At 35.7% G+C, this 13,618-nt stretch overlaps 1 protein-coding gene across 1 annotated transcript in view; it reads left to right on the plus strand.

Annotated features, from left to right (window-relative positions):
• The window catches only part of WDR35 (WD repeat domain 35), a 103,116-nt gene that overhangs the window by 10,341 nt on the left and 79,157 nt on the right, over positions 1-13,618 (plus strand). Inside the window, exons 5-12 of the mRNA XM_006835310.1 lie at positions 1,222-1,350; positions 3,463-3,596; positions 6,316-6,481; positions 6,592-6,737; positions 7,907-8,032; positions 10,339-10,524; positions 12,932-12,964; positions 13,328-13,388. Of these exons, the coding sequence (XP_006835373.1) occupies positions 1,222-1,350; positions 3,463-3,596; positions 6,316-6,481; positions 6,592-6,737; positions 7,907-8,032; positions 10,339-10,524; positions 12,932-12,964; positions 13,328-13,388 (981 nt within the window). The remainder of the gene's footprint in view (positions 1-1,221; positions 1,351-3,462; positions 3,597-6,315; positions 6,482-6,591; positions 6,738-7,906; positions 8,033-10,338; positions 10,525-12,931; positions 12,965-13,327; positions 13,389-13,618) is intronic.

The raw sequence follows: 13,618 nt of genomic DNA on the forward strand, positions 1-13,618 counted from the left end.
AGGCTTTCTACTCCCGTAAAGATTTACACCCTTGGAAACCCTGTACAGGGTCGCTATGGGTCGGAACCGACTCGACGGCACTTCACAACAACAACAACAACCTTGTTGTTTACATCCAGTGCTGCTCTTACAGTGCCACACCAGGTTATGGGCCGTATAAAGCCCACGAAATCATTTGGTCTGGCCCTACCAAGGCAAATGCAATTCAATTCCAGCCATCATATTAGAGGTGAGTTAATTGAATGTTTGACCAAATATAGCAGGCTAATTTTTAAGTCGATAATTTTGTGTGGCCTGCAAATGATGTTATAAATTTTAGGAGAAAAAAGTTCCCCACCCCTGGACTAGTTATTCCAAATTACATGATTATTTGCTTGGCTGCAGGCCAGAGTTGCCTTTTTAAGAATAAGGTAAAACCTTGAATAAGACAAAAACAAAATAGAAAAAAACCTGGCTCAAACTGGCTATACTACAAGACAAGTCACATCTTAGCCCAATTCCATGTATAACAAGAATATTTTTGTCATTAGCTGGTGATGTCAAATCTCAGATATAATGTGAATAACTTAAGAATTACTCATATAGTCTTAGAACTTTGCCTATTATGCTTATATTTAATACAGTTATAATAATACATCATTGGTGAATTTATGCATGCGTATAAAATTATTGTGTTTTTTTTTGTCTTTTCATGGTTACCTGAAGAGTGTTATTCAGGTGGGAGATGTTAGGCTTTGTGCAAAACAAGTCATTTTAGCTCTATAAAAGCAAATGAAATTTTCATTTTTAATTAACAAAAAAAATCAAAAGAGGAAGAAAGCAAGAGAAAGAAACTTGCTAGGCATGTTTTATGTTTTTCTGTGAAAGTCTTTGAAGCAATCTTTAATAATCAAGGTTTAAGTTAAATTTTCATTCTGTTTATGTTGGATTTGAGGTTTTATATCTCATGTTATAGAAAATTATTTGTTCCACAGTACATTTTATAGAATGTTTCCAATTTTTTGTTGTTGTTAAGTGCTGTCTAGTCTGTTCTGAATTATAGCCACCCTATGTAGGGTTTCTGAGGAGCAGCTGGTGAGTTAGGACCACTGACCTTGCAGCTAGGAGTCCTGTGCTTATCTTACAATGTCACACCAGTACTCCAACTCTTAAGTGCCACCTAATGGATGTAATGTGCAAGTTTTGACTTGTAGCTTTTTTTGTGTCTCCTTGTGTAAACAGGCTCCTGGTATGAGGAAATGATCAACAATAGAAATAAATCAGTGGTCCGGAGTATGAGCTGGAATGCTGATGGACAGAAGATCTGCATTGTATATGAAGATGGGGCTGTGATTGTTGGTTCAGTGGATGGTAATGCATTGATTAGACATTAAGATCAGGATTTAGCTGATACTTTTTATCTTTAGAGATTTAAGTTAATTATCATATGTTAGTATTCTGATAAAAAAAGCTTAAAAAAGAAAACAGTTGATTTCCAATTAGATGACATTAAAGAACCACCGTTTAGTCCCTAACTATTTATTTGTTTTTAAGTATGTTCAAGAAAGAATATTTATGCTTTTTAAAATTTCCTACCTGGTACTTTTAAGGAGCTCTGGTAGTGTAGTGGTTACGAGTTTGGCTGCTAACGTCAAGGTCAACAGGTCAAAAAAACCAGCCATTCTGTGGGAGACAGATGGGGCTTTCTGCTCTCGTAAAAATTGATAGTCTCGGAAACTGTATGCAGGGTAACTGTTAGTCAGAACTGACTCCATGGCACACTGCCACCACCATGACCATCATGGTACTTAAAAAGTTAATTAACTTTTCAGGATTTTAAAAATTTATCTGCCTAATTATATAACTTTTCTCTACATTGTTAGACTGTACAACAGTAGACTTTGAATAGTGGTACCTTTCACTAGAATTGAACATATGGGAGAAAGATTGGTTTTGAGGGACTATTTCCATTTTGAGTATTTTTATTTTGTCATGCCATAGGGCATTCAAGTAAATATACTCATTTCATAGTTATATAAATCTTCAGCTTGGAAATAGCTGGACTAAAAGCATAATTTTGGAAATTTGCTAATTGAAATGGGGGAAAAAACTAAAGGCCATTTGTGGTGTAAGAACCAGCAGCATTTAACTGATGGGCAGAAGAAAAATTCCTTAAAGGATACTGAAAAATGACAGTCTTGGAAATAAAGGAGTACATGGACTCATGGGAGATATGAGTATCTAGAAGGAAAGAGTGCATCCATTGGATTTAACATCAGTCTGTTAGTAACCAGTGAAAGCAGTTGTGGTGGAGTTGTGGGGAAGAAGCTAGATTGGTCTGGGTTGAACTCTGAATGGGAGGTGAGGAAGTGGAGTCAGTTCCGACGCATAGCGACCTTGCATAGGGTTTCCCAGGAGATAAAATCTTTACAGAAGCAGAAAGCAGAAAGCTTCATCTTTCTCACAACACAATGGTTGGTAATTTTGAACTGATGACCTTGAGGTTAGCAGCCCTACTCATAACCACTGTATGACCAGAGCTCCTTAGATGGGAGATAGGGTAAGAGGACACCTCTTCCTTTGTATTAGGAAGCAAAAAAAAAAAATAGATATGTGTAGATTCAGTTATGTTCTGAATATATAAAGTTGGAATAAGGAGTTTCTTTTATGAAAGTTTTAATTTTCTATCTGAAGTAGAAGATTGACTGATTTGCTTATTGACATTGATATTCTGGGGCTAGTTTAGAAGAGGGGGGAAACATTTGCAGTAGCTGTTACTTACCTAGATAGCACAGTATTTGGCTTATAACACCCTGGTGGCTTAGAGGATTAACCTTTGGACCGCTAGCCACAAGGTTGGTGGTTCAAATTCAGCAACTACTCTGTGGTGTGCTCCTATAAAGATTTATAGTCTCAGAAGCCCTCTACAAGCTTGCTATGACTTGGAATCGAATCAATGATACTAGGCTTTGTTTTGGGTTTTAGGAACTTAATAAATATTTATGGACTATATAAATGGAATGACTGACAAGTGCTGTGGACAATGTCAGAGCTATTGAGGGTGATGAAGGCTTTGGAAACAATGCTGGAGGGTCATGGCATGGAAATTATTAGGTTTTTTTTTTTTTCATTTTGTCAAGTTTATTGTTGTTTGCAGAAGAGTCCATGTAGTTTGTAAGCTTAGTTGGTCATAACAGAAGTAAAGCAGCTAAAATATGTCTGAATCTGAATTTCATGGGAAAATGCAAAAAGAGAATGCATACCTAGGCTGTTTCTACCACTATAAATTTTAATTTTTACTATTCTTTACTGAAATAGTTTCTTCTTTTTTTTAAAAATTTTATTGTGAATTATGTGAGAGTTTACATGGGAGAATATCAGTTTTACATTCATCCTATAGTATATTGTTTCATTGCCATGGTTATAATCCCCTCCATGACATGGAAATTTTGATGAAATAATTGTTTTTTATGTTTGCTTTAGGGAATCGTATATGGGGAAAAGATCTGAAGGGTATACAGCTATGTCATGTAGCATGGTCTGCAGATAGTAAAATCTTACTGTTTGGAATGGCAAATGGGGAAATACACATTTATGATAATCGAGGGAATTTTCTAGTAAGTAAGAATATACCAGTGTATATATACATATACATATATGCATATATATTCATTAGTTTTATACAGTTCTATATCATTATTTTGTATATTATTCATGTATGCATGCAATTATTTATGATGGTTTGTGTAATTAAAGTCTAATGAGAAGTTTTTTTTTCCATTGGTCTTAAATTTTTTTGCTAAAAAAAAATGTTTTGGTTGACTCAAGGTAAATTAATGCAACATGTTAAGAGGATAGCTTTTAGTTCAGGTTTTCTGTAGCTGTGAAGGACATGATTTCAGTGTTTTGAAGTGGAAGGTCAATGAGTAATATGATATGAAATTTAATTTTTGTGTTTTCTTGTACCTAAAGCAAAAATGTACATGCAGATACCCAAGACATTTTTATAGCAATAATTTCAAGATCTGTCTTGAAGTACAATGCTGTCAGTGATAAGCTAATATCCATACACTATACAAGTAATACCAGTTAATACTGCTATTATTCAAATATGCACACCAACAGCTAAAATCAGTGATGATGAAATCGAAGAATTCAACCAACTTCTTCAGTCTGAAGTTGATCAAACATGCAATCAAGGTGAATTGATAATTTCTGGTGATTGGAAACCAAAGGTTGGAAACAAAGTGGAAGGATCAGTAGTTGGGAAACATGACCTTGGTGATAGCAATGATGCTGAGGATCACATGGTAGACTATTACATGACCAATAACTTATTCATTGCAAATGCATATTTCAAACACCGTAAAAGGCAACTAAACATGTGCACCTCACCAGATGGAATGCAAAATAATCAAATTGACTACATCTGTGAGACGAGATGATGGAGAAGTTGTATATCACCAGCCAAAACAAGGTCAGGGACCGATTGTGGAACAGACCATCAATTGCTCATATGCAAGGTCAGGCTGAAACTGAAGAAAATGAAAATAAGTCCATGAGAGCCAAAATATTACCTTGAATATCTTATCTGAATTTAGAGACTATCTCAAGAACAGATTTAATACATTTTGTTGTTGTTGTTAAGTACCGTGGAGTCAGTTCTGACTCATAGTGACCCGGCACAGGGTTTCCAAGGCTGTAAATCTTTACAGGAGCAGAACTCCTCATCTTTCTCCTGAAGAACCTCTGGTAGTTTTGAACTGCTGACTTTGAGGTTGGCAGCCCAACTCGTAACCAGTATGTTACCAGAGCTCCTTTAATACATAAGATACTCATGGTCAAACAATAAAGGAGAGCAAACGACCATTAAGACAGAAAGAAAAGAAAGAGAGAAATGGATGTCAGAAGAGATTCTGAAATTTGCTCTTGAGTACAGAGAAGCTAAAGTGACTGGAAGAAATGAGAAAGTAAAAAATGGTGAACAGAAAATTCCAAGGGCAGCTCAAGAAGACGAAGTAGTATCATGAAATGTGCTAATGAGGCACCTGTATATAGACCAAGAGTCAGTGGGTTGAACAGAACAAGAGGATGCTGAATGGTTTAAAATCAGGAAAGGTGTGCATCAGGGTTGTATCCTTTAACAATACTTATTCAATGTGTATGTTGAGCAAATAATCTGAGAACTTGGATTATATGAAGGAAAATATGGTGTTAGGTTTGGAGGAAGAGTCATTAAGTACCTAAGATATGCAGATGATACAACCTTGCTTGCTTGGAAGCAAAGAAGACTTTAAATACTTACTGATAAAGATCAAAGACTACAGCCTTTCAGTATGGATTATACCTCAATGTAAATAAAACAAAAATCCTCAGAACTGGACCAATAAATAACATCATGATAAATGGAGAAAAGATTGAAGTTGTCAAAGACTTCATTTTGTTTGCACCTACAATCAACACTTAAGGAAGCAGCAGTCAAAAAAATCAAACAGCATATTGCATGTATATGTACATATATTCATTTGTTTTATACAAATAGATAACATTGTTTTATATATAATTACGCAATTATTAATGATGATTTGTGTACTTAAAGTCTAATCAGGATTTTTTCCCCAATGGTCTCAATTTTATTTTATTAAAAAACTTCTTGATTGATTCAGAGTAAATTAATGCAACATGTTAAGAGTTTAGCTTTTAGTTGAGATTTTCTGATAGCTATGAAGGATAGGTTTTCAGTGTATTGAAGTAGAAGGTTAATGTTAAAGGTGATGTTAAGTTTTTGTGTTTTCTCATACCTGAAGCTAAAGTACTTACAAATACCAAAGACATTTTTGTAGCAAGAATGTAAAAAAGAATGGGAGATTTGAAAGTAAGAGGAAAAATTAACACTTGAAAAGAGATCAAAATAGTATAGTCACAAAGCCATAATCTGGTGAAAAATTTGGCTTTGCAAGATTTAGCTGATATATCACTGAACTTATAGACAGGAGTCTTTGTTTCTAGTTAGGGTGAAGGCATTACCTAAATCTACTCATTGGTGGGAGTAGTAATAGCTACATTTTCCATGATATGTGACTATTTGTAAAGTACTTTCATAAACTCACCTCATTTGAGGCACAAAAAATTCTTTAGCCTTTAATCTTCATTTTACAAATGGAGAACACTGAGGTTCAGGTGAAGTCATCTGTCAGGGTCAGATAAGTATTAAATGATGGAGCTTCTATTTGAAATTACATTTTAAAAGTTTCTTTTCAGCTGTATTTCTATAATACTGTATTCACAGTGATCTATTGTAAAATATAATCTATTAACCTAGCCAATTTTATTTAGATGAAAATGAAACTTAACTGCTTGGTGAATGTCACTGGAGCAATCAGTATTGCTGGAATACATTGGTACCATGGCACAGAAGGCTATGTGGAGCCAGATTGCCCTTGCCTTGCTATTTGTTTTGATAATGGGAGATGCCAAATAATGAGACATGAGACTGACCAAAGTAAGTAATTTTGTTTTAATGTGAAGAATTAAGTATAAATTTAAGAATTATTCTTAAGGTTATAAAGTTCTAAAACCAACAGTTCCCTAATGATTTTTCTTTTTGGGTAGATCCTGTCTTAATTGATATCGGCATGTATGTCGTAAGTATCCAATGGAACCACACTGGTAGTGTGTTAGCTGTGGCAGGATCCCAGAAGGCCATCGCTCAGGATAAAGATGTAAACATTGTACAGTTCTACACTCCATTTGGTGAGGTAAAAGTATTAATTTGAACTTCTTTCTTTCCATTTAAAAGTACAGTGGATAAGGTAGGGGAAAGAGGAGTAGAAGAAAAGGTATGCACTTGTCATATTTTTCTTTTTGGAATATTGTTAGTACAAATGATGAACTAATAGGTGTATGTCTTTGGTTAGTAGCTTCAGATTGCAGGTCTCACTTAGCATTTTATCATGAAATTTACAAGATAATCTGACCATTTGGGAAGCCAGATTTTGGCATAACGAATTACTTGTTGTTAAGTGCCGTCGAGTCGATTCTGACCCATAGCGACCCTGTAATGGGTTTCCAAGGAGCAGCTGGTGAGCTTGAACTGCCAACCTTGTAGTTCAAATGGCTTTGCAGTCTGATGCATTAGTCCACAGCACTCTGGTAGCGTAGTGGTTGCGAATCGGCCTGTGAACTGCAAGGTCAGCAGTTTGAAACTACCAGCTGTTCCGCAGGAGAAAGATGAGGCTTTCTGTTCCTGTAAAGATTTACAGCCTTGGAAACCCTCGGAACCAACTCCATGGCATTTAACAACAACAAAAACAACACAGTAGTTCAGTCAAGAAATGAGGCTATTGTAGTGGAAGGTAGGAAGGAGGAAAAGCAATAGGACATGTTGCCATGTTGCTTTCAGGGGAAGAAAGAGGCAAGTCAATTCAGGATTAGATTTGCTACTATAATATGCCATTGATTCCAAGAAGCATAATTGTTTAATATTTTAATACCTCTAAAATGAGAATGTATATTATAATCAAATCTGTTGTATTTTAATTAGCATTGTGGGTTTATTTTTCCCCCTTTGGTTATTTATAAAAGTAAAGTTGCATATTTAAATCCATGACATCTAGTTGTTGTTATCAAGTGCTGTTGAGTTGGTTCTGACTCCTAATGACCCTGTATAGGGTTTCTGAGGAGCAGCTGATGGGTTTGAACCTTACATATGGTGATATTTGGTATTAAATTCATTGTATGTATTTTGTACATTTTTTCTGTCATAGTGATTCTCCTTTTAAAGATTAAAAGAAAATGATTTTGATTAATAACCTTTTATAAAATAATTTTCATAATCACTTTTGATCTCTGTGAAGTGATTTGATTGGTGGTAATTTGTGGTTTAAGTTGCTTATGATATTTTAAGTTAAACGTAATTCTTTTTCAGCATCTCGGTACTTTAAAAGTTCCTGGAAAACAGATGACTGCATTGTCGTGGGAAGGAGGCGGACTGAAAATTGCGTTATCGGTTGATTCTTTTATATATTTTGCCAATATTCGACCTGATTATAAGGTGATTATTAAGAGCCATTTGAAAAAGAGTATGTTTTTAAAGAAACAGTTTTGTTCTAGCTCAAAGTATCTGTTTCTAGTACATATTTTTGAAAGTTATGTTTTCAAAACTAGCAGAAAGAAAGATTTTGTGTTCGAAACTAGCAGCAAAAGCACTTTGCTTCTGTGATGTTCTTCCAAAAAACCCAGTCTAACCATGAATAAAACATTAGACAAACCCAACTGAGAGACATTCTACCAAACACCTGACCAGTACCCCTTAACGACTAGCAAATCTGCAATTCTTGTTGGAAGAGAGGATGTCTCTTATACTTTGGGCAGGCTGTCAGGAAGGACCAGTCCCTGGAGAAGTAACCATGCTTGGAGAAGTAAAATGGAGGGTCACTGATAAAGAGGAAGACCCTCAGGTTGTTGTTGTCAGGTGCCATCAAGTCGGAACCGACTCATAGCGACCCCATGCACAGCAGAATGAAACAATGTCCGATCCTGAGCCAACCTCACTACCGCTCCCACACTCGATGCCATCAATGATGCCACCTGGCTGATCCATCTCGTTGGAGGTCTTCCTCTTTTTCTCTGACACTCCATCTTACCCAGCATGACACCCTTTTCCAGTGACTGTTCCCTCCGGACAATATGTCCAAAGTATGAGAGACGAAGCTTAGCCATCCTGGCCTCCAAGGAGCACTCTGGCTGCACTTCTTCCAAAACAGAGCTATTGGTTCTTTTGACAGTCTATGGCACTTTTAGTATTCGCCTCCAACACTACAATTCAAAGGCATCAATTCTTCTACGATCATCCTTATTCACTGTCCAGCTTTCACATCCATATGAGGCTATTGAAAACACCATGGCCTGGGTCAGGCGCACCTTAGTCCTCAAGCTGACATCTCTGCTCTTCAACACTTTAAAAAGTTCCTGTGCAGCAGATTTGCCTAATGCAATACGTCGTCTGATCTCTTGACTGCTGCTTCCACGAATGTTGATAGTTGATCCAAGAAGAATGAAGTCCTTGACAACTTCAATCTTTTCTCTGTTGATAAGAATGTTGTTTATTGGTCCATTGGTGAGGATTTTTGTTTTCTTGACATTGAGATGCAATCCATCCCGAAGGCTGTGTTCCTTGATCTTCATCAGTAAATGTTTCAAGTCCTCTTCACTTTCAGCGATCAAGGTTGTATCATCTGCATATCGCAGGTTGTTAACGAGTCTTCCTCCAATCCTGATGCCACGCTTTTCTTCATAGAATCCAGCTTCTTGTATTATTTGCTCAGCATACAGGTTGAATAAATATGGTGAAAGAATACAACTTTGTCGCACACCTTTCCCAATTTTAAAACATTCAGTGTTCCCATACTCTGTTTGGAATGAAATAGTGGCAGCAACAGTGGGCTCAAACAGCAACTGCGAGGATAACACAGGACCGGACAGTGTTTCATTCTCTTGTGCACAGGGTTGCTATGATTGGAACCTCCTTGATGACACCTAACAGTAATATCCTCTTAACATGTCAAGGTCATGAAGAACATGGAAAGACTGAGACACTTTTCTAGCACAGAACAGCCTAAGGAGACAAGATGACTGGGTATAATTAATTCCAGATTGGGTTTTGGACCTGAAAAAAGACGTTAGGGAAAAGCTAATAAATCCAAATAAAGTGTGGAATTTGATTAATAGTAATGAATCAGTGTTGGATTCCTTGTTGTTGTTAAGTGCTGTCGAGTCAGTTCCGACTTACAGCAACCCTGTATAAGGTTTCCAAGGAGCGGCTGGTGAGTTTGACCCACTGACCTTGCAGTCCAGTACTTATCCTACAGTGCCACAACCAGGACTTTTAGTTTTGACAGATGTACCATGATCATATAAGTTGCTAACAATACTGGACACACAGTAAAGGGTGTTGAATGGGTTCTATCTTTGCAACTTTCCTGTGGAGTATTTTTAACTGTTTTAAAATAAAAAGTTTATTTAAAAAAAGTTAATCACAGTACAAAAAGCTTGATGTGGTTTCGCTTTGAACAATATGTTAGGTGCCCTCAAGTTGGTTCCTACCATAGGAAATGGCTGGTGGTTTGAACTGCTGACCTTGTGGTGTGCAGTCCAGTGCTAATCCTCTACCACCACACCATGAGCCACTACGTTAGTTAGGGCTGGAAATTATACATCACATTTTTTGTACAGTTAAAATACAATGCATATGACTTTTCTTTGTCAATACTGATTTATGCTTTTCTCTCTCTTTATTCCTTCCTCTCTCCTTCTTCTCTTTTCTCTCTCTCCCTTTCCTCCTTTTCCTTTTCTTCCTAGTGGGGCTATTGCTCAAATACTGTAGTTTATGCATATACCAGACCTGATCGTCCAGAGTACTGCGTTGTCTTTTGGGATACAAAAAACAATGAGAAATACGTTAAATACGTGAAGAGTCTTGTTTCTATTACCACCTGTGGAGATTTCTGCATTTTGGCTACTAAAGCTGATGAAAATCATCCTCAGGTAGGTGTTTCTTGATATATTAAAGCATAGGTATGTTAACTACTTGGCTGAGTTGGGCTGTAATTTTCCATCTTCTCTTGCATGGTTTCTATACTGACAACTGCTGTAAAGCCAGCAGTCTAGACATCTGTTTTTGAAACTATGTGTCTTCATTGGTTTTGTATAGCATTGGCAGTTCATATGAATTATCTTAGTTCTTCAGCTTTTGTCTCTTAAACATGCTTAAGATACCAAAATTTTATTACAAGTTAAAATTCCATAAGCAAAGTTGAATAACCAGATGTCTAGTATAAATAAATACTCAAGAAATTATGTAACAGTGACCATTTCTGATAGTGTGAGCTACCTTTGATGATGAAAAATGTACTTTATTTGAAATTAATATTGCTTTAAAATCAGTATCTCATAGTGTAAGTTAAATAATACGAATATCATCTTTTTAAAAAAGCACAGTTACAACTTAAATATTTTCTTAAGTATTACTTTTTCAATAGAGAACTAATTTCTTTGGCTATTCTAGAAAGTGTAGAGATTTTGGCTAAAGGTGGCAGTTTGAATAGCTGCATTTGACTCTAGTTTCTACCATTGGTTGTGGTTTGCTGTGGAGTCAGTTCTGACTCATAGTGACCCTGTATAGAGTTTCCGAGGCTGTAAGTCTTTACAGGAGCAGAAAGCCTCATCTTTCTCCTGCAGAATGACTGGTAGATCTGAACTTTTGACCTTGCAGTTAGCAACCCAGTTTGTAATCCATTGCCCTATCAGGAATCCCTAAAACAACACTAAAGAGATTAAAACACACACACACAGACACCCTTAATCCCATGTTGTTGCTGTTGTTAAGTGCCCCTGAGTTGATTCTGACACATAGCGACTCTGTATAGGGTTTCTGAGGAACATCTGGTGAGCTTGAACTGCTGACATTGCAGTTCAAACAATTTTTTAGTCCAGTGCATTATCCCACAAGCGCCACACCTGGCAACAAAAATTTGGAGGTTATAAAGTAGATAGATTAGTGGTAATTACCTTAATTCACCTAAGAATACTGAATCCTAAACTATTGACGCAGGAAAAGAAAAAGCAAGCAGTTTACATCACAGAATGAGGCACCTGGTGGGAGAGAAAACCAAACAGAAAAGCAATTTGGAAGTACTAGAGATTATGCAGGAAGGAGGAAACTAAACAACAACAACAACAAACAAAACATAATAAAGCAGATTCCAGGTCCCTTCCCATGCACTAAACTCGCTGTTGTTGTTGTTGTTTTGTACCATCAAGTTGGTTCTGACTCATAGTGACCCTGTGTAGGGTTTCCAGGAAGCACTGGTGAATTTGAACCACTGACCTTGAGGTTCAAACCAACCTTGAGGTTGAATGCTTGCTTATCCTACGGTGCCACACCAGGACTGTTTTCCTATTGCCTAGCAAAACTGATATTTATACCGGACTGAGGGGCATGAGTGACAGCTTAAAATTGAGTAATTAAAATATATTCTTCAGTGTTACTTGTAGCCTTATTTTCCTGCTTAGTTCTCAGCATACTAGCAACAAACCTACAGCTTTGAAAATATTTTTCTCTGGGGAGTAGGAAATGGGAAGCTATGGTGGACTGCTATTTTTATTGAAAAGTCGTAAGAACTCTTTGAATCATTGAACCATGGTTATATATAAATTTGATAAGAAGGAATTTTTTAAAAAATCATATTTTATTGTATTTTTGATATAAGTTGACACAGCAAATTAGGTTTGTGTGTAACAATTTCTATATAGGTTGTACAGTGACACTAGTTAACATTTTTCACAATGTAACATTCTCATTTCCATTCTGGTTGTTCTGTTTCCATTAGTCTAGTGTTCCTACTCTTCCCCACCCCCATTGCCTTCTCATCTTTGCTTTAGAGTAAGTACTGACTATTTGGTTTCATTTAGATGATTTCTTAAAAGAAGCATAGTACTCATAGGTAATTTTATTTTATTTTATTTTATGAGCCAAGCTTTTATCAACCAGAAATGTGAAAAATAAATTTTACCACTAAGTTTACATTTGTGAAATAAATTAAACACATTTTACTTGAGAGACTACTCTATGTTTATATCTAAATACTACATGGAGAATTAGTTTATTTGAAATTGTAGTTAGGAAAACATCTGAGTTATTCTTTCTTAAACAGAAAGAATAACTAACACTAGGAAGGATGAGACTGTCACTTTAGAATAGTCTGATGGGAATTGTGCATTATGGTTTACTATTTTTCCTGATTTTAATCATTGATAATTATTTGCATTATTAACCAGTGGGCATTTAGGCCATTTTCTCTAGGTGGGATTGTGTCTTTTCTCAATTAACGTGTTTTCTTTTTTTCTTCTTCTTCTTCTGAATTTCTCATGTTATTTATATGTTGCTTCAAAGGAGGAGAATGAGATGGAAACATTTGGTGCAACGGTAACAAATTAAGCTAGCTCTTACATAACTGATTATAGGATAGAAATGAATTTTAAATTTATAGCTGATCTGGAATTTCAGAAGTGTAAATAATGAAAAGTAGCCAGTGTACTTAAGTTTTTTTGTGTACTCTTAAAAACCAGTGTTCAATTATATTGAGAAATCAGCCTTGGTTTAATTTTAAATATTTTTTAATCTTTAGATTATGTTTATTTTTGCGTGTTATTCTTGGTACCTAACAACTTTTATCAATTTCTTCATTAGTTATACTTGAAAAATGGATAAGCATGATATATGTTAAGTATTATTTCCTTTCTTAACATGAGCAGGAGTGTTGATGCTCTTTGTTTTATTTGTTTGCAGTTTGTGCTTGTTCTTTGTAATTCTATAGGCACGCCTTTGGATCCAAAGTATATTGATATTGGTAAGAAAATGTTCATATGTATTCCTTCCCTAATCAGGATTTATTTATAGCATAAATTTTAAAATCTCACTATGGTATTAATTAGAACAGTGTTCTTTAAAACTAAGATGACTATTCTTTTTTGCTTGTAAAGTCTAGTATCAATTATATCAGTTTTCCTGGTGGAATTATAATACTAACCCTTTCACTTTCAAAAGTGCCTTGATTTAGACAATATATTTTATGGTCAC

Source organism: Chrysochloris asiatica, unplaced genomic scaffold, assembly GCF_000296735.1.
Source record: "Chrysochloris asiatica unplaced genomic scaffold, ChrAsi1.0 scaffold00016, whole genome shotgun sequence".
In the NCBI taxonomy this organism is placed as follows: Eukaryota; Metazoa; Chordata; class Mammalia; order Afrosoricida; family Chrysochloridae; genus Chrysochloris; species Chrysochloris asiatica.